Here is a 20,789-nt window from a genome sequence, read left to right on the forward strand (position 1 = left end):
GCAGGGATTCTGCTAAACACCCACCAATGCATAGGACAGTCCCCACAACAAAGAACTGTTCTACCCCACAGTCAATGGGGCCGAGTTTGAAAAACGCTGCCCTGAACAAAGGAAAATCCATTCTCTTGGGCAGTGAGGATTCCCAGCAGAGAGCCTGGACACCCGGTGTCAGTTCCATAAGAAAGAAGCAGGAAACAATCATCCTTGGAGACCAGTCTGAGTGTGGTACTTACCATTTTCCTTTAAAGAAACAGTCTTTTACAAAGACTGTTTCCCTATCCCTCCCCAGTCCAGAACTATAAATCAAATTCTCCATGGCATGATATAAACAGACTTCTCTTCCCTTTCTCCTTTGCTCTATCTCCAGTCCCAACTCTGTGCATTAAAACCTGGAATTTAATTGTAATATAAAAAATGTGGGAAAGAAAAGAGTCAGTAGTAGTTAGAAACTCACATTGATTTGGAGAAATTTTAGATTATTTAAAAGCATACTTGGAACTAATGGAGGGTGAATAACCACAACAAAACCAACTAGAATACAATTTGGGAAGCAAAAGTTATGGCAAAAAGCCTTCTGGGCTATAGGTCTTCCTTATCAGAAAAAAGAACCAATGTCAAACAATACAGCATGCATCTCAGAGATCACCTAGGCTCAATACTGTATAAAATTGGAGAGGTGCATGGGAACTTTAAATGCAAGAAAATGTCCTTAGTGTTTATCATCAAGATGACTTATTTCAGAAAGCATCCTTGATATGTCCAGTCAAGAAAAATCATCAGCATCTACTTTAACAAAACACAAAAGAGAGAAAAATCATATAATAATGGGATAGCAAGCTTTTTCCTTCACTTTTTGGGTAAAACTTGACAAGCTGTGAATATATGTGTTGGTAAGAGAAATTGTGTGAATACTTGATATAAACAAGTGAATAAATGTACCTGCCTGGGCTTCCCTGGTGGCACAGTGGTTAAGAATCCGCCTGCCAATGCAGGGGGCATGGGTTCGAGCCCTGGTCTGGGAAGATCTCACGTGCCGCGGAGCAACTAAGCCCATGTGCGACAACTACCGAGCCTGTGCTCTAGAGTGCGTGAGCCACAACTACTGAGCCCGCGTGCCACAACTACTGAAGCCCATGTGCCTAGAGCCCGTGCTTCGCAACAAGAGAAGCCACTGCAATGAGAAGCCCGCGCACCGCAACGAATAGTAGCCCCCGCTCGCCGCAACTAGAGAAAGCCAGTGCGCAGCAAAAAAGACCCAACGCAGCCAAAAATAAAAATAAATGTACCTGCCTTATCTAAATGCTGCCTCTTTCAAAGCTGAACAACAACCACAAAAAAGATAAAAGCTGCATTTTTTTTTGTTTCTGACAAATTAGTTGTCTGTTTTGAAAATCAGATTCAAAGTATGAGCCCACGAATTGACTTTTTGATTAGGAAAGGAAACACCATTCTAGCAGTTGCCAATGATAAATTCATTTTAGCACCAAGTGGGATCTTTCAAATCAGCACAAAAGCATGAGAGAGAAAGATTCAGGAATACACATCTCACAGGAGATGCTGTGAGCAGAAGAGAGCAATAATTTGAAAGGTAATGCTAAGTTTATTGAAAATATCCACTCAATCAATTAAAATGGCAAAGTGGAATTGGGACCAAAAATATCTAACTGCTATTTACGATAAAAGTTGATTTTGATGTTTATTTCCCGAGTCTAAAAAAAAAAATTTAAGACCTAAGATTTTTCCATTGACCTGAAAACAGTAAAAATTGTCCATTAACCTTCCCTCGGGCCAATAATAGAAAGGTCTCAAGGGGTAGAATAGGAGCCAGAAATAAGATTGAATGGGAAACAGTAAGGAGATGCACATCAAATGACTAAATTCTATGGGTAGGTTAAAAACAGACGATCTCATTGTCCTACGTCACGTATAGCCGAATTCTCAGATGTGTACATTTTTATATGTACTTCCTTTCACTGAAACATATAAGTAAGAGGAATATGATTTTATCTCTATGGATTTCTTCAAGTCAGGGTTTCTCAGTTTTGACACTAATGATATTTGGTGCCGGAGAGCATTTAGGTGAGGGGGGCCGTCCTGTGCACTGTAGGATGTTTAGCAGCATCCCTGGCCTCTACCTACTGGATACCAGTAGCTCCTCCCTGGTGTGACAATCAAACATGTCTCTAGACATTGTCAAAAGTCCCCTGGGAGGCAAAATATCCCTAACTGAGAGATACAGCTTTAAGTCTACTGGGGGAAAATGTAGTATGGAGAAGTAGACTAAAAACAGTATCAGCAGGGTGGCAATTTTCATGTTTCTGAAAGGAAGGTGTTGGTAACTGCATTCAGTCACAGGACTGGAAGAATCCAATGACTAAACCATACTGTTCTATGTAATGAAAATGCTACAAAAGGGAGAGTTTTGAACAGGAATGGTGCTCGAGCTCATTTTGTCCAACTTCCTTGTACAGCGAAGGAAAACTGAGAGGCAGAGTTGTTTGTCTAAAGACCACACCAATGCAATACAAACATAGGTGGTTACAAGTAAATACTGCGTAGTTTCCACCTGGAAAAACAAAAACACGGGAGCCAACCTGCATGAACCCCTGAGGTGGCATAGTACGAGCCTCAAACCACATAATGAGTTCAGTGGATTAAAACACATCTACACTGTTTAAATCAAAGACTCCTAATGATATTTTTTAAAACTCACTGGTCACTTTGGCAGTTGCTTCTTTGAATAATGACACATAGGAGGAAAGAACCAATCTCTTATTCTGCCTTCCCTGAACCAACTGTAGTTTATGATAAACAAATAAACAAATGGTTGATGAAGGATTCTAGCTAATAATTACCAAAGGAATAACAATCAGAAAAAAATCACAACTCTGTGACCCCACAAGAAATACGGATCCAGGGAATGATCCTCAAAGGATGCTAAACCTATTAGGTAAAAAGTTGATGGATGAGCTCCAGTGCCCATTTACAAATGAATGGATAAAACAAGGTATATACACACAAGGAAATATTATTCAGCTTTAAAAAGGAAGGAAATTCTGACACATGCTACAACATGGATGAACCTTGAGGATATTATGCTAAGTGAAAGAAGCCGGTCACTAAAAAGACAAATACCGTATGATTCCACTTATATGAGGTCCCTAGTATAGCCAGATTCATAGAAGTAGAAAATAGATGGGTGGTTGCCAGGGGCTGCAGTAAGGGGAAAATGGAGAGTAGTTGTTTAAGGGGTACACAGTTTCGGTTTTACATGATGAAAAGTTTTTGGAGGTTGGTTAAGCAACAATGTGAATATCCTTAACATTAGTGAACTGTATATTTTTAAATGGTTAAGATGGTAAATGTTATGTTATGTATATTTTACCATAATGAAAAATTAAAAATGTTAATTATTGGGGGAAAAAAAGCCGTTGGAGACGTTGTAATGGATGGCTCAGTCTGTTAGCATTGGACCTACCATTCAATCTCAATATCGTTAAAAACAGGATGACCAGACATTATGTGCTCACTGTGTGATGCAGGATGGATCACACAGTACCGCCTATGAAGGCGTCTGGACAACAAAAAGACTTTGATCTCCTCAGTCCTCTAGATCTAACTATTAGTTTACAGGAAACATGGGGAAAAGAAGAACAAGTTAACTGAAACCAAGAAGAAGTGATCAGCCAAATCCAGGATGTGAATATTCTACAGGACACAAGACCCAGTTTCTCCAACAAATCAGTGGCTGGGGGATAAAAAAGGTCAGGGGCGGGGAGTTGCTGTTACAGAATTAAAGACATGTCAGAGACATAACAACAAAGTGTAATGTGTGGACATTGTCTGGATCCTGATTCTAACAAACCAACAGTAAAAAAGATATTTCTGAGAGAATCAAGGAATGTGAGCATGGACTGAATATTAGATGATATTCAGGAATGATTATAAGTATTTTTAGCTGTGATAATGTCCAGGCGGGGATAATGTAAAGGAACAAAAAGTCCTTTCAGTTAGGATGTCTTTATGGGTGAAATGACACAACTTGCTTTAAATTAACCTAGAAAAAAACTCAAAAGGGAAGAAAAAAGAATGAGAGAACACTGGGAAAATGTTGAAGCTGGATGATGAATACATGGAGTTAATCGCAGGCTTCTCTAGTTTTGTGTGTGTTTCCAAAATCCCATAATAAAAAACAATTTTTATGTAGGCAATCTCAAAGGAACATACAGACACACAACACAAACAGAGTGAGCTACAACCAAAGCGTAAGCAAATGAGGAAGCCATTGGTGTTTAATAAGTGCAGGAAACGGGAGATTAAGCCTTGGGCCTTGCAAAGTGAGCTAACCAAGTCTAAGATGCCTGTATTAAGCTGGCACCCTCAAAGATGCTCCACACCCTGGCAAGAGGAGGGCTTAAAATTTTTTTTTCTGGTCTTTCAGAAAGTGGAGCCTATGAAAACCTGAAGTTTTCAATGTGGCTCTGGAGGGGAAAACTAATAATGGCCACAATACTGATGATAATGATGATCACCCTGAAGGTTTGTAACCACGTGGGTCTGGGGCTCAAGTTTACACTCCATGTATTCAGTGGGAAAACTCCAAGTTGAGGAAATAAATGTCAGTGTTCAGAGGTTATTAGCATCCCTGGCATCCAGCTGAAACCAACAAAAAAGACTTCCGAGAGAAAAGCAGCCAGGAATCAGACCCCTCAGGGTTCCCACAGATTAAGTTCAATCAAGAATGAGATCACAGTCAAATTACTAAACATCCAAGCAATAAGTCAGTATGAGCCAGAGTAAGCAGACACAACAAACAAGACATTGAGACCCCCCCCCGCCACTCCCACCCAAAGACTTCAGATGTTGGAATTATCAGATAACAGATTCTAAAATCACTATGTATTCAATATTTTTTTTAAAGAAGGCTTTTAAAATGAGCAAGGAATGAGACTATCAAAATGGCCAGGCATTTGTCCTCAGGAGTTTGTGGGAGCACAGGAGAGCTATTTGACCCCTGTACATTTGGCTCTTCCATTCTGGTGGGGAAAACAGATTTCTTTAAAGAATCAAATTATGCTGGCAATAAATATTCAAGTGCTTCCAGGAGCCAGAGAGGAAATATGAGCAGTGCATTGGGCAGGCAGAACATAGGCTGTATCTAAAGACGGAGCCTCTTCTCAACCCCAGCAGATTGTTGATCTATATACAAGAAGAGAGTCCAGGTATTGCCAGATATTCCCATTTTCCCAAAAAAAGGCATAAATCCAGATGTCAATGAGCTGTACATGTTGGCTACTGTGGTAGACATCTGGTTTTTGTCACCTGATAACAATTCACCTCTCTTCTACAATATTATGGTGTTATGATCCCCCTTTGGGGACAACACCTTTCTCCTAGTCTCAGTCCAGTTTCTCAGAGATGGTGTTGATTCCACCTCTGGCTTCAGGGATGGGCACGTTGGCTCAAGCTCAGCCAATCAGATCAGTCTCCTGGGCCACAATAATTGGCTGAGGAATGGGCTTGTGACCCACCCAGAGAAAATGAGAAGCAGTGAGGCCATTGGGGGAAGCTTAGGAAAAAGACTCTTATCCTTCCCTATGGAATTCAAAGCTGAGAAGATGTAAGGGCTGGAGCTTCGGCCGCCTTTTTGTGACCATTATACAGAGATTCTGTCTAAGGTTGGATCCACGTGGTTCAAAGATACCCTGAGAGCTGGAGAGAGGCCAAGGCCTCATGAAATCATCTGAGCCTGAACCCAGAGGTTCCCTCTAGACTTTTCATTTTGGGTAACCAGTGAATTTGCATTCATGCTAAAGACAATTTGAATAGGTTTCTCTGTCACTCCACAGAAAGAGGCCTCTCCATTCAGCAACTAATTAAAAGTCTTTTAACACGCTGGGAAAGCTAGACAAACATATCTGAGGGCTGACCATGGACCTTCAGTCTGCGGTCTCAGCACCTGGCCACCCCTCTCCTTCTGTACTCCTGTCCCTAGCTTCTCTGATGACTCATCTTCTAGCCTCCATTCCCACTGCTCCTGCCCTGGACCATCCTCTTCTCTCCCTGCTCTGCCTCCGGAAATCCTACTCATCCTTCAGAACTCAAGTCAAATGGGTCCTTTTTTCTTAGCGCTTTCCTGACAGCCCCACCCTAAGCCCTACCTGAGGCAGAAGAAGATACCTCTCCCTCCATCCCCATGCCCCTCTGACCGCCCCCCCCCACCGATGAACACTCAGCCCTTCTGCTGAGGATCCTAATTACGCAGCCACGTTCCTGTCTCCCCTGCTTCTTGACCGTGATCCAAATTCAGACGCAGATTAGAAGGGATGATGTTTGAGGCTTAAGTTTCAAAAAACAATCAGTTCTTAGGAGAAGTCAGAAAACATGGTGAAAGATGAGGATTTGGGTCAGGGATTCGAAAGAAAAGAACAGTTGTTCCGGGGAAAAGAGAGGGTCTATGTGGAGTGCAGTGAGGAAGGAGGAAACACTGGACATATTTAGACCAAACGAAATGATTCAGAGGAAACCTGAGAAGAAATGTCTAGAGAGGCATGAGATTGATCTGACTGTAAAGGAATACAAAAAATGTGTGACGGGAATGACCCAAAACAACAACGACAAAATGCCCAAAATAGGTGCACTGTTCACGTGGGAAAAGAATGCAGACAGCAGCAAGACGCTGAGCAACCTCCAGAAAACAAGAGAGAAGCTGACCAAGGATGAGGTCATTTCAAACCAGATAAACTGGGAGGCTTTCTATGGATTGAAAGGGGTTTTTCAAAAGCTAGGGCTCATGTTGGCTTGCCCCTGATGGAAACTCAGGGCACCGAGGCCTTCTGGAATTTTCTATTCAACAGACAGACACAGGGAGGGTCCCAGGAGGCCAGGCAGTTGCTAGATGTACCAAAAGACCTACCATGGGTCAAAGGTCAAAACAAGCAAGGTCTCAGTTTATGAGCCACCCCAGGCAAGCACTGTCTCGCTTTTTACTTCTAAGGACCATGGGACCTTGTCCACAGTTCCCATGCCTCCTACCGTGGGACCAGTTTTTTCTTCATGTGATAAAATACCTAAGCTGGACAGTAGCCAATCACAGCGGCCTTTAACCTTTGTTGGGGACATACCTGGTTGAGGTTCTGAGCCCTCTTCCCAGAAAAATGCACACAGCCTCAGACACAACAAAGTTTCCTTCCCGTTTAAGCAGCTTATACCCGCCCTGGGGCCCATCTCTTGAACAATATTTCCTAAACTCATTCACTTAATCAAAAAAACATTTATTGAGTGCCAGCTCCCTGGTACCTGCCAGGCACTGCTGCCAGGTACTGCTCTGGGCACCAAGGATACAGGGATCCTCGCCTCATGGAGTGGACCTTCCAGTTTGTATCTGAGCCCTCAGATGATCAGAATGTCTGGCGAAGCGGCCCGGGAATTCAGTGATTCTGACATGGGGCCAGAATTAGGACCTGTCGTCCCAAAGAGCCCCAGCTCAAACACCCCTTCTGTAAGGAGAGAGGGGAGGAGTGTATTGAAATCATGTGCTCTAACTGGGAAGCTCATAGCCTGCTGAGGGAGTGTAGAGGGTACCTGCACTTTGGAAAAATGTTTGGCAGAATCTCGTAAAGCGGGACGTATGTGTGACCCAGAAATTCTACTCCTAGATATATACCCAAGAGATATGTGCACATGTGCATACCAAAAGGCATACACAACGGCCCCCAATTATCCCTGGTGTTCACACCTCTGTGTCCCCTCCCCTTGAGAGTAGGCAGAACTGTAACTTATTTCTAATCAGTAGATGCTGCAAAGGTGATGGGCATGTCATTTCTGTGATTATGTTACAGAAGATTGTAACTTCCATCTTGCCTGGAGACTCTCTCTATGGACTCTCACTGGCTTTGATGAAGCAAGCCACCTTATGGAGAGGCCCACATGGCAAGAAACAGTTCAGGATCTCTGGCTAACAGGCAGCAAGGCGGTGAGGCCCTCAGACTAACTAACAACCCTCAGGGAACTGTATCCTGCCAACCACCACATGAACTGGAAAGAGGATCCTTCCCCATCTGAGCCTAAGATGAGACACCAGCCCTGGCCACCTCCCTCATTGCAGCCTGGGAGAGGCCTTGAGCAGAGAACCCAGCTAAGCAGTGCCCGGATTCCTGACCCACAGAAACTGTGACATAAGTGTGTGTTTTTTGGATCCGTTAAGTTTGCCATAATTTGTTCTGCAGGAATAGATAACAGTGTAATGCAATGCAGCAGTGAGAATGAATGAACCACAGCTACATCAGACAACGTGGTCGAACCTCACATAGTTGAGTGAAAGAAACCTGGCAGCAAATGGAATCTGTAAGATTCCATTTCCATGAAGTTCAAAACCAAGCAGAACTAATCTATGATTGGAAGTCAGACAAGCGGGAGGGGGTAACCAGAAGTGAGCACAGGGAGTCTTCTCGGAGGGGCGGGGGCGGGTGGTGATGTTCTGCTTCTTGTTCTGGGTTCTGGTTAGGGTGGGTGCATACACTTTGTGAAAATTCTTCAAGTGTACACTTATCAGTTGTGTTCTTTTCGAGATGTATATTATGTTTTGAAAACAAAAGTTTACAAAAAAGACAATATGCTGGAGCCCAACAGCTAGGGTTCGAATCTTGGACCTATCACTTACAAGATTTGTAACTGGGCAAGTTACTTGACTTTTCTGAGCCCGCCTCTGTAAAATGGGTTGGGCTAAGAATTAAATAAAACAGTGCATGGCATAGTGGCTGGTACCTAACAAGCCTCAATAAATATTAGCTAGTTTGGTTCACCTCATTCATAATGGTTCATTGTTAATCTCAAAAAAAGAAGTAGTGGAGGTTGATTTGCCTGGATGCCTGCAAGTCGAATTTATGGAGTTGTCCTGCAGGTGCCACCCCACAGAGACCAGCTGGATTCTCAGAATCCCTCTAGCAGTGATCAGGGGAGCTCAGCCTGCCTCTGACACCCACACCCAGAAAGGTCCCTGGGCAACAAGCAAGATGATATGCGAGTGTTCTGAGGTCAAGTTTGCTCTGGGTTGGGACTGAGACGATGCAAATCAAAGCTCTCCCCAGGATGGCCGTGATCGGGTTGAGATGGTGGTGTCCTCCCACATCATCAAGAAAACAACAAAAACAAGCAAACAGACAGACAGCAACGCGGACATTCACAGAAGGAGTCTGTGGTATCGGGCACAGTTTACTACTTCACACATATTAACCCATTTGGTCTTTACAGTCAATACTGTTATTACCTCCATTTTACAGGTGAGAGAAGTGAGGTACAGACAGAATAAAACAAACAAACGAAACCAGGCCGATCAGAGGTGAGGTGGGATCAGCACCCTTCATCTGCAGTTTTCAAACAGAACATACAGACTGACCTCCCTGGCAAAGCTTTTTTTCTGTGTTGTTGTTTTTTTTTAGAGAGAGTAGTTTTTTGTTTTTGTTTTAATTTTTTAAAATTAATTTATTTATTTATTTTTGGCTGTGTTGGGTCTTCGTTTCTGTGCGAGGGCTTTCTCCAGTTGTGGCAAGCGGGGGTCACTCTTCATCACGGTGCACAGGCCTCTCACTATCGCGGCCTCTCTTGTTGCAGAGCACAAGCTCCAGACGCGCAGGCTCAATAGTTGTAGCTCACGGGCCTAGTTGCTCCGCGGCATGTGGGATCCTCCCAGACAAGGGCTCGAACCCACGTCCCCTGCATTGGCAGGCAGATTCTCAACCACTGCGCCACCAGGGAAGCCCCCTGGCAAAGCTCTGATTTGCAAGAGATGAATGTCCCAACCAGCCTTGTCTCTATCTGAGAAAACACCTGGGTGATTTCTCATTTTCTGACAGGGGAAGGGGGTGAGCACGGCTGCAGAAGGCCTCAGTGACCAGCTGTGATTTTGTGGTTTGAATTTATTTTTGTGAACCTGTGTGTGTGTGTGTGTGTGTGTGTGTGTGTATAAAAACCTGCATTTCCTTAGCCCATAGCGTCAGGTTATGAATGGACTGTGGAGCCTCCAGTGGCCCTTTGCTCTCCCATCTGACACCTACTCAACAGCTTAGCTACTTCCTGATCTTCCAGCGCTCTCTCTCTCTTTTACTCTCCCTTTCTCCTGTTCCAGCTCTTTCCCTGGCTCTCTCTTACCCCTTAAAGGCTGGGCAAGCTCCCTACCTCTTCCAGGCAGGAGACCAGCATTCATTTCTTGTTGGAATGCAGGGGACAACAAGCAGATCTGGGGAGGGGGCACAGTGGATGGGCTCTCCCGGTCAAGGACAGCCCAGGGAAGGTAACTGCGGCCCAATGAGATTTTATGGGGCAGAGGTCCTGCAGGAAAGAAGCCCAGTGGGTGGCAGGAGAGGTCCCTGGCAAGCCCCAGCTACCCCCTCCTGGCCTCAGCTCCCTCCCCCTCTTGCTGCAGGCACTGCCCAAACTTCAGGACAGCCGGAAGCCCAGATTGTTCAGGGCTGAGGGAAAGCAGGTGGTGAGCATGGGTGTCTCGTGGCTGTGACACCTGTCACCTGTGGTCCCCGGGGAAAATACCGTCCCATCACAGTCATCTAGATTCAAATCCTGTTCTGGCTGTGTCACCTTGGTCACATACCTCCATGTCTCTTGAGCCCTATTTTCCTGTTCCAGTGGGAGTGACGTGATAGAAATAACACCCGTCACGACACTTTTGGGCGCTTCTCTGCAGAGCTCCGAGGTCCAGGTGTTTCACACACACCTACTGCCCCAGGTTATGCTGAGGATTAAATGAGATGATCCACAGGAAGGACTGGGACAGAGCCCTGCGGGTGGAAAGCCCGGAGTTAACATCACTCGCTCCAGTATTAGGAGGACAGCTGGGAATGACAAAGCTGGGACCTGGACCCAGGCCTTTCAGACACCAGCATCCTGATGTTGATGGAGATACAGTACAGCCTTGGTAGCCACCCAGAGCTCAAGAAGATTGATTGATTACAGGCATCACCAAGGAGCCCATATAAGCTAGAAATCTTTTTTTTTTTGGCCATGCCTTGTGGCTTGCGGGATCTTAATTTCCCCACCAGGGATTGAACCCGGGCCAGGGCAGTGAAAGCACCAAGTCCGAACCAGTGGACCGCCAGGGAATTCCCCAGGTGCAGTATTTTGAACACCCCATCATCGCAAAGTACAACTCTCACTCAGCCCAGGACATGCTATGATAAAGCCATGAGTTATTGGGGTATTTTAGTTTCTGTTTTTGAAATTTAAGTGGATGACATGGAACTGGGTTTTAAGACTTTCACACACCCTTTGAGATGACTGTGGCATCCTGTGGGGAGCGGCAGGGTCCAATCAAGATTTGGCAATTTCTGCTCCAGTGAGCCTGAATGTCAGCTTTGTTCTCCGTTTAGTATTTCCTCATCGAGAGATGGACTAATGGCAACATAGGCTCTCCCAAGCCTATCAGGGGGCCAAGGGCGGCACCGGCTCCAGGCTGGCCTGGATGGGCTCTGTAGGGTCTGGCTGGCAATGAGCAGGGTTGCGTTCTGTGCTCATGTTGATGACACTGAAGACAAGCATGGAGATGGGCATGGGGCTGGCGAGGGCCAAGGCTACAGAAGCCTAGGTCCTGGGGTAAGGACAGTTCAGCTCAGCATCTCAAGAGTAGGAGGCAAGGCTGTGGGCGGGTGGCAAGGGCTGCCCCTGTTCATTCACGCATTCGTTCATTCAGGCACTGTTCTATGTACTGGTGATACAGCAGTGAACAAAAGAGAAAAAAAAACCCCTGCCCTCATGGAGCTTAAGTTGGGGGGCAGGGGGGAGTTGGGAGTGGGGAGACTGACAGCAAATAAGAGAAGGAAACTAAATAAATAGCATGTTAGAGGAGTGGTAAGATGAAGGGAAGAGCAATAGAGTGAGGTGTTTGTTTTGTTATTCATGTTTTTTTTGGGGGGTGTCTTTTGTTTTGTTTTGTTTTTTTGGGTGGCATCATGGGGCTTGCAGGATCGACCAGGGATCGAACCGGGCAGTGAAAGCACCGAGTCCTAAACATTGGACCGCCAGGGAATTCCAAGACCCTTTTAAATAGGGCGATATTTGAGTAAAAATCTGAAGGAGCTGAAGGAGATCCCTGGGGGAAGTGCCTGGTAGGGAGAAGAAACAGTAACTGCAAAGGCCCTGAGGCAGAAATGTGCCTGGAGAGTTGAGCCTGACCCTCTCTGTTCCTCTGAAGTTACCACTCAGGGCCCCGGCCTCTGTGGTCACTCCTCATACATTCCTAAGGTCTTTCTGGTCGAATGGAACTAACCCAGGCAGAACCTTCCAGGCTGACTGAGGGCCTGGAAGAGATTTCTAGGGACAAGTGCTGGGAGGGCTCTGCGATTCAACTGCAGGGTTGAAAAAGTCCTGAGGTTTTGCCAAGCTTTTAACAAATGCACAAGGAATTTGAAAGAATGCAACAAATTCATTCCTGGACCATGCTCCAGAGCTGCCTAATCAGAATCTCTGAGGTCTGTGCCAGGGAATGTGCATTTCTAAGAGCCTCTAGGCATGTGGGAGCATCTTTACCATATATTCCATCCCATATCGATTTCCATGATTTTTCTCTCTTATATCTTCTTCTAATTGACTAGAGTGGAGTCTGCCATCTTTCATCTTTCTCAGATGAATATTTTGAGTTTGTCTTGGGGCACCTTGTCCGTCATTTCCTGCCAGGGAAATGAGGCATTCTGTAGGTAGTCAGCAGGTCTGTTCTGCTCCCAGACAGAAGGGGCTGATTTGAAAAAGGTGACATGGGGTGAGGGGAGATAGTTGGCATTTGCATGTCTTCTCCACACGCTCCATCCCCCCAGCCCCGTGCCCATGGGGAGTGCGGGGGGGTTTCTTAAGGATCTGATCCAGGTCAACACTGGGGCCACCGTCTGACCTTATAGGGACTCAGGTGATGTTTGTAGAAGTAAAGAACACATGAATGAATAAACGCGAGTTTTGACAGGGAAGGACAGGAACAGTAAGGCTGTGGGCTTGTAAATACCCTTTCCCTAGCACGTGGGAGAATCTTCCATTCTTTCAGAAGTGTTCCTTCCACCCCACCCATCTCCCATCTCCACCCCCACCCCCAGAAGTGATGGTCCCCCCAGCTTACTCTGTTTTCTCCTCCACAACAGAGAGAACTAGAGATTCGGGTGGGACGGGGGGTACTAACCTCCAAGCTTCTCGTGGTTCAGCTCCATTACCCTCCCACGCCTGACCACCCCCTCCTCAACGCACCGAGCCTAGAGCTAAGGTCAGTAGGGAGGATTCTCGAGTCTGCTCCTTCCCCGCTGTAAGACTTGGAGCTACTTCTGTGAACACTGAGCCTGTTTCTCCATCCTTGAAACGGGGCTGGGGGCAGGTCGGGGAGGGCTCGCAGCGCTGCAGCGGGCTGTAATTGGCCGGGTGCTGCCAGCGCACCTCCCCCTCATCCTCGGGCACCGCGCACGCCACGCCCCTCCCCAGCTCGGCCGTCAGAATGGCGTTGCCGTGGCGACGTTTGTAAAAAGGCCGGGCGGGCGCGCGGGCTGCGGGCCTTCGCCTGGAGACTCCGCGGGAGGGCGGCAGAGCGAAGGTCAGGGCTCTCGGCGGAGGACGAGGCGTGGGCTTCTTCCTCTGGCCAGGTGAGAGCGGCGCGCGAGGAGGCGGCGGGCGGAAACCTGGGCCGGAGGAGGCCAGCCCTGCGAGGTCAAGGGCGTTGGGGTAGGCAGGGGACCCGGCGCCAGCCGAGTCCGAACTCTCTGATCCAGGCTCGGGTCGCCAGGAGCACCCCAGAAAAGGTGCCCCAACACCAGCCGTTCCTTCCTAAGTGCAGCCCCTACCTCGCCCCCCAAGGGAGGCGGCACGGGAGCTTTAAGCCTCTCCTGGGCACTAGCTCTTGGATGTCCTGTGAGTATAGCTGGGATTAAGAGAGGAACCCCTGTTTCCCATGATTTATGGACAACACCCACCCAATGGTCAGAGACACACACACACACACACCCGCCCCTTACCTGAACTCCCCTTCTTTAAGGAACTTTGAGGCCACTGTAAACCTCAAAAGAAAGTTTGCTCCTATAGCCCAATTCTGAGCCATCCAAAGTGGTCGGGGGAACGCAGATGACTGAAGCCCTTTTGCTCTTTCCTGTGGCTGGTGCTCCATGGCGCTGAGTAAGAACGAATTCACAGAGCTCCACACATTCAAATTACTTTGACAGTGTTTTCACGCAAGGAAGTGATGCACAGGGCAAAATGAAGGTGGAGAAATATTGTCCAATCCAAAAGCTAAAGAGATAGAATTTAGGTTTTCCAAGGAGTCATCTAAGCTAGATACTGACAGGAAAAATGAAAGGTAGTTACTATCAAAGCTTCCTAGCCAGCTGGCTGTACTGACTTGCTTAGAGGTGCCCTTTGTATTTTCATTCACTCAGCAAGTGTTTCCCAAGCACCTACTATGTGTCAGGTTCTGCCCCCCCGCCGCCCCCTACCCTGGAGAAGGGGTAATGCACAGAACTGGCAGGAACTGCAAAGGGTCTGACATTTGACCCTGTTTGAAAGTTAGTAAGTTAGCCTGCCCAGCTTATAGCTCCTAGCAGAAGACAAGAGACTCCTGGGCCAGAAACAAAGAACTTGATTACTCACAGCACAGCCGACATAACAGGCAGCCAGAGCTGCATATGCACATTGGTTCCTGTTGCCCTGAAAGTCCCTCGGGGTGGTGCAGAGCAGCCAGTGTGGATGCTGTGCGCACAGTGGGTCTGTGTCCCAGGTAAGGAACTCCAAACTCAGGAAACTGCAATCTTTGAAAGGGGCTGCTAGCAAACCTGCCCAACTTTTGCCCCAGAAGGAGCCGTTATCTTTATTAGAAACATTACCTCTATCCTCCCAAGCTGTTTGCCATACAAGCAGCCTCGGAAAGTGAGTGCAGGACAAAATCTTTCAATGCCTTTGCTCTGAAGATGGGTACAAACACAAAATACCCATGAAGAATCGCTTCTGAACAAAATGAACACAGTCCTGGTTTTCCAGGAACATATATCTTAGTGAAAGAGAAACCAACAGCAAGCATAACTAAAGAAAGGAACAAGAACATGTCAGAGAATGATAAGTACAAGGAAGGAAACACAGCAGGGGAAAACTAGCAGGGGAATAACATGACTGAGGGTGCCTTTAGCCAGAGTGGTCAGTCAGGTGGTTGCCCCGAGGGGGGACGTCTGAGCAGAGAGAAGACCCCAGCCTTGGGGACGTCTGGGGTGAGAGCTAAAAAACAAATATGCACATGATCCAAGTTTAAGTTTTAGATTAGTGGCGTTTCCTGTGGTTTTCCTGCAGAAGAGACATTTCTTGGAAGTTTCCATTTTAGCTTAATTAGACTTGAATGTGTTGCGTGCTAACATGGTCCTCTGCAATTGAAGATTAATAACTGAAGGCAGCAGAGCATGGTTCTTTGGGAAGAGGAAATGTCTTTTCCCCTGTATACATGACAGCGAACTTAATCAAATGTATTTCTCATTATCTGAAAGCATCAATATTTGTGGGACATCCACAGGCCTCAAAGTTTACAAATATAAACTATCCTGCTTATTTTTATTTCTCTTACCCCCAGGTAGGGTCTCGTCTTCCTTTCAGAGGATAGAATGCTGGTTTCAAGGACTTTCTTTTACTACATGTGCCAAGTGTCAGCAGACAGTGCAATTCCCCCACCCCTACTCTGCCCCACCAGCAGCAATGGAGGTTTATACACTGGTTACATGCAAAGGCTCAGAGTTGTCACACACTTACTATTGTGTGACCTTAACTTCTCTGAGTCTCAGTTTCCTCATTTGTAAAGCGGGACAATACTGACACCTGCCTCGCAGGGTGGTTCTGAGGATGAAAAGAGGCCATGTGTGTAAAAGGATAGCCCAGTGCCTGGCACTTAGTAGGGATTCAGTGATGGAATGATGATGGAGATGTTGATGGAAAGCAGAGCCAGACCGGAGACCCTCTACGGTCAGACCTAGATGATTTTTGTTTTTATCCACAGTCTAACAACTTCACACTTCAGTGACCTTTCAGTTGAAAAGAGACTTTGGGGACTTTCCTGGTGGCTCAGCGGTTAAGAATCCGCCTGCCAATGCAGGGGACACGGGTTCGAGCCCTGGTCCAGGAAGATCCCACATGCCTCGGAGCAACTAAGCCAGTGCACCACAACTACTGAGCCTGCACTCTGGAGCCCGCGAGCCACAACTAGGGCCCGTGTGCTGCAACTACTGAGCCCACGTGCTCCAACTACTGAAGCCTGCACACCTAGAGCCCATGCTCCACAACAGGAGAAGCCACCACAATGAGAAGCCTGCGCACTGTGAGGAAGAGTAGCCTCCTCTCGCCGCAACTAGAGAAAGCCCACATGCAGCAACGGAGACCCAACACAGCCAAAAAAAAAAAAAGGAAAAAAAAGAAAAGAGGCTATCTTTGACATGGCACTGAGATGGATCAGAATTCAAATATCATGTGAATTATCATCAACATCTTGGAACCAGCTAAAGTCACTGAAATTTTTATGTTTTAAAACACATGTATAGGGCTTCCCTGGTGGCGCAGTGGTTGAGAGTCCGCCTGCCGATGCAGGGGACACGGGTTCGTGCCCCTATCCCGGAAGATCCCACATGCCGCGCAGCGGCTGGGCCCGCGAGCCATGGCCGCGGAGCCTGTGTGTCCGGAGCCTGTGCTCCGCAACGGGAGAGGCCACAGCAGTGAGAGGCCCGCGTACAGCAAAAAAAAAAAAAAAAAAAAACACATGTATATATGGGCTTCCCTGGTGGCACAGTGGTTGAGAGTCCGCCTGCCAATGCAGGGGACACAGGTTCGTGCCCCGGTCTGGGAGGATCCCACATGCCGCGGAGTGGCTGGGCCCGTGAGCCATGGCCTCTGAGCCTGTGCATCCGGAGCCTGTGCTCCGCAACGAGATAGGCCACAACAGTGAGAGGCCCGCGTACCGCAAAAAAAAATCAAATAAAAATAATAAATAAATAAAAATTAAAAAAATAAAAAACATGTATAGGGCTTCCCTGGTGACGCAGTGGTTGAGAATCTGCCTTCTAATACAGGGGACATGGGTTCGAGCCCTGGTCTGGGAAGATCCCATGTGCCGCGGAGCAACTAGGTCCGTGAGCCACAACTACTGAGCCTGCGCATCTGGAGCCTGTGCTCCACAACATGAGAGGCCGCGATAGTGAGAGGCCCATGCACCGTGATGAAGAGTGGCCCCCGCTTGCCACAACTAGAGAAAGCCCTCGCACAGAAACGAAGACCCAACACAGCCAAAAATAAATAAATAAAATTTAAAAACATGTATAGGGTTTACTTTGAAATGCATTAAAATATAAAATGTATAGATGGGTAGATATGTGATAAAGCAAATAGAACAAAATGTTGATTGTAGAATCTGGGTGATTGTTCTATAGAAGTTCACCATCCACTTCTTTCAACTTTTCTGTGTGTTTGACATTTTCATAATAAAATGCCAGCAAAAGATACGTACAGAGTCTTGACCGTACAGCCAAGCTATAATCTTGATATTTTGTCTTTGGAAATCATTTTTTTTTCAACCTAAATATATGAAGGAATGCGGTGACTTAAAAAGAAAGTATCTTCTAATGCCCATTTCCTTGATGACTGACTCTTCCACACTTTAAGAAGCTCTGTAGAAGTTGGAGTTTCTTGAGTCAAAGTTCAGAAGCCCAAGATTAATAACAGTCACAATCACAGTAGGACAAATGGGTGTTTAGTGTAGCATTCACCATTCTAGATGCTTCACATTTAATCCTCACAAAACTCTTTGGGATACAGAGTATCATTAGCCCCATTTTACAGATGAGGAAACAGAGGCATAGAGAGAGAATAAGTAACTCACTCAGAGTCACAGAGCTAGTAAGTGGTGGGTTAGTAACACTGAGTATTTGATTCTGTCAGATAACTAACCCCAAACTAAGCTTAATGGGAGGTGGAGAGCGGTTATCAGTGGAATTCAGATTTGTTTGGGTTTTTTTTTTTTTTGCTATTGCTTGTTTGTGCTCTGAGTTACATAAAGGATGTCCTCTTGTGATCAGAAGCAAGCTCATCTATGCCGGCTATCACTGTTAAAAGGACAGTCTTAAAAATGTGCAGAATTATCATTGTGATCATTGTTAAATCCAGCTATCCACTCCTACCTCTGCTGACTTCTCCTGTGGACATTATGGTGTATTCCATTCATTCTAAATATGACATTGAATAATTAGAGGACTGTATTTTTCTAACAAAATTGTTTTCTGAAAACCTTTTATAGGGAAAGCAGAGAATATGAAAGCCTATCTAAAGAGTGCAGAAGGCTATTTTGTCCTGAATAAAAGCACTACGATTGGAAGGCATGAAAATTCAGACCTTGTTTTAGAGGTAAGACCTCTTCCTAGCCAGTCCCCGATCCTCCCTACCCCTCACACCACCAAAAGTCCTTACTGTTCTGTGGACTCCAGTCTCTTGTAAAGCACAGCCTCTGGCTAACAGTCCCAGCCTTCCTAGGTGTGCCACCAATAAGCAATCCCGGCATGTGCTGGGTCTCCCTGGCACATGTGGTAAGAATGAGCACAGTGCAAAGTGCGATGGGTCCTGTGTCCTTTGCTGACTGTGTGTGCAGTGTCCCACCCTGATGGCGCGGTTTGGAAGGTGGGCGTAGAGCTGATGCTTGACCTTCACCTGCTCCGCGTCTGGCAGCCACAGCCACCTGAAGTGCCCAGCTTGAGCAATGGCCTCTTGCCCTTTCCAGAGCTTCTGGAGACTATGGGCCCCTCAGAGCCCTCCCCCGCCCCCATACCTCCAAGTAGTAAATCAGGGTAAGCCCTGCGCATGGCCTCAGCGCTCTCTCACTTCATTTCATTCCATTCTCTGAATTAGCTGTGGCTTGGTCCACAGTCCCAGCTCATTGACAGCCAAGGAAGTTGGAAGAAATTGTAAGTAAGGAATTATACAAACAGTGGCTTTGAGCCTTTTACCATTTTGAAAGGGATTAAAATATTGAAGCAGAAAGAGAAATGCAATGGAATCCCTTTAGGACTGTGAAAGGCAGACCACTCTCAGACTTCACTCAACAGATTTTTTTAAACTTTATTTTGAAATAATTATAGATGCACAAATAGTAGAGGGAATGGCACGAAGCATGTGTGGAGTCCTGTGCCATTTTACCACGTGTGGATTTGGGTGTGGCCCTCAGGATATAGGAGTATTCCATTATCAGAGATGTCCCTTGTGATGCTCCTTGTATAGTCACAATTCCTCCTCCCACCATCGTCCCCACGCTCCGAAAACCACTAATCTGTTCTCCGTCTCTATAATTTTCATCATGTATGTATGACCTTTGTGATTGATTTTTTTTTTTTAGTCATTGTAATGCCCTTGACATCCATTTAGGTTATTAGCTTGTTCTTTTATTGCTGAGTAATAGTCCACGGTATGGACGTATCACCTGTGTTTAACCATTCACTTTTTGAAGGACATTTTGTTTCCATTTGGGGCTATTACAAATAAATGTACTATAAACATTTGTGTACAGGTTTTTGTGTGAGCATAAGTTTTTATTTCTCTGTGATAAATGCTCAGGAGTATGATTGCATGGATTAACATATGTGTTTATATATATTCGGTTTGTAAAGAAACTGCCAGTCTTATCCAGCGTTGCTGTACCATTTTTCATTTCCACCAGCAATGTATGAGACACATCCTCACCAGCAATTAGCATAAACACTGTTTTTCATTTTAGCTGTTTTAGTAAGTGTGTAGTGGTATCTCATCATAGTCTTAACTTGCATTTCCCAAATCGATAGTGATGTTAAATGTCTTTTCATGTATGTGTTTGCCTTCTGCATATCCTCTTCAGTGAAATATCTCTTCATATCTTTTAAGTGTCTCTAATCGAATTGTTTAGTTTTTTACCATTGAGTTTTGAGAATTCTTTATGTATTTTAGATATGAGTCCCTTGTCAGATAGATGGTTTGCAAATATTTTCTCCCATCCGTAGCTTGTCTTCTCATTCTCTTAGCAGAGTATTTCACAGAGCAAAAGCTTTAACTCTTGATGAAGTCCAGGTAGTTATTTTTTCTTTTATAGATCATGCTTTTAGTGTCATGTCTAAGAACAGGCCACAACGTCCCTGACCCTGAGGATTTTCTCTTATGTTTTCTTCTAAGTGTTTTATAGTTTTATTTTTAAATCTTTGAACCATTTTGGGTTCACTGTCGTTTATGATGTGAGATTTAGGTCAAAGTTCATTTTTCTTGCATGTGGATATTTAGTTGTTCCAGAACCATTTGTTGAAAAGACTATCCTTTCTCCATTGAATTGCTTTTGCAAGTTTGTCAAAAATAATCTGGCCATACTTTCTATGGGGGCTACTTCTTAGTTCCCTATTATGTTTCATGGATCTATTTGTCATAATGGATCTACCATTATGAGATAGCCTTGATTACTGTCGCTATGTAAGTCTTAAATCAGGTAGTGTGATTCCTCCCACTTTTCTTTAAAGAAATTTTTTAACCTATTCTAGTTGCTTTGCCTTTCCATTTACATTTTAGTGTAAGCCTGTCTGTATACACAAAATATCATGCTGTAATTTTGATTGGAATTGTGTTTTATCCTATATATCAATGTGAGAATAATTGATATACTCCTACATTGTCTTCCAATTCATGAACATGGTATATTTCTCCATTTATTCAGTGTCTCTCATGAGTGTTTTGTAGTTTTCAGCATACGAGTCCTGAACATGTTTTGTTAGATTTACACTTAAGTATGT

General features: G+C 45.5%; 2 protein-coding genes and 1 pseudogene across 4 annotated transcripts in view; all 3 read left to right on the plus strand.

Moving 5' to 3' along the window:
* LOC308609817 (centrosomal protein of 78 kDa-like) overlaps positions 1–20,789 on the plus strand; it is a 405,903-nt pseudogene that overhangs the window by 163,853 nt on the left and 221,261 nt on the right. The gene's annotated exons all lie outside the window — the stretch shown is intronic.
* The window catches only part of LOC308609797 (uncharacterized protein), a 258,883-nt gene that overhangs the window by 145,170 nt on the left and 92,924 nt on the right, over positions 1–20,789 (plus strand). The window lies entirely within an intron of this gene.
* LOC308609811 (forkhead-associated domain-containing protein 1-like) overlaps positions 17,361–20,789 on the plus strand; it is a gene marked incomplete at its 3' end in the record, with an annotated part of 143,566 nt that continues 140,137 nt past the window's right edge. The window contains exon 1 of the mRNA XM_081259112.1: positions 17,361–18,396. Within this exon, the coding sequence (XP_081115238.1) occupies positions 18,304–18,396 (93 nt within the window). The 5' untranslated portion in view covers positions 17,361–18,303. The remainder of the gene's footprint in view (positions 18,397–20,789) is intronic.

Source organism: Mesoplodon bidens (genome assembly GCF_964165515.1).
Source record: "Mesoplodon bidens genome assembly, contig: HAP1_SCAFFOLD_103, whole genome shotgun sequence".
Classification (NCBI taxonomy): domain Eukaryota; kingdom Metazoa; phylum Chordata; class Mammalia; order Artiodactyla; family Ziphiidae; genus Mesoplodon; species Mesoplodon bidens.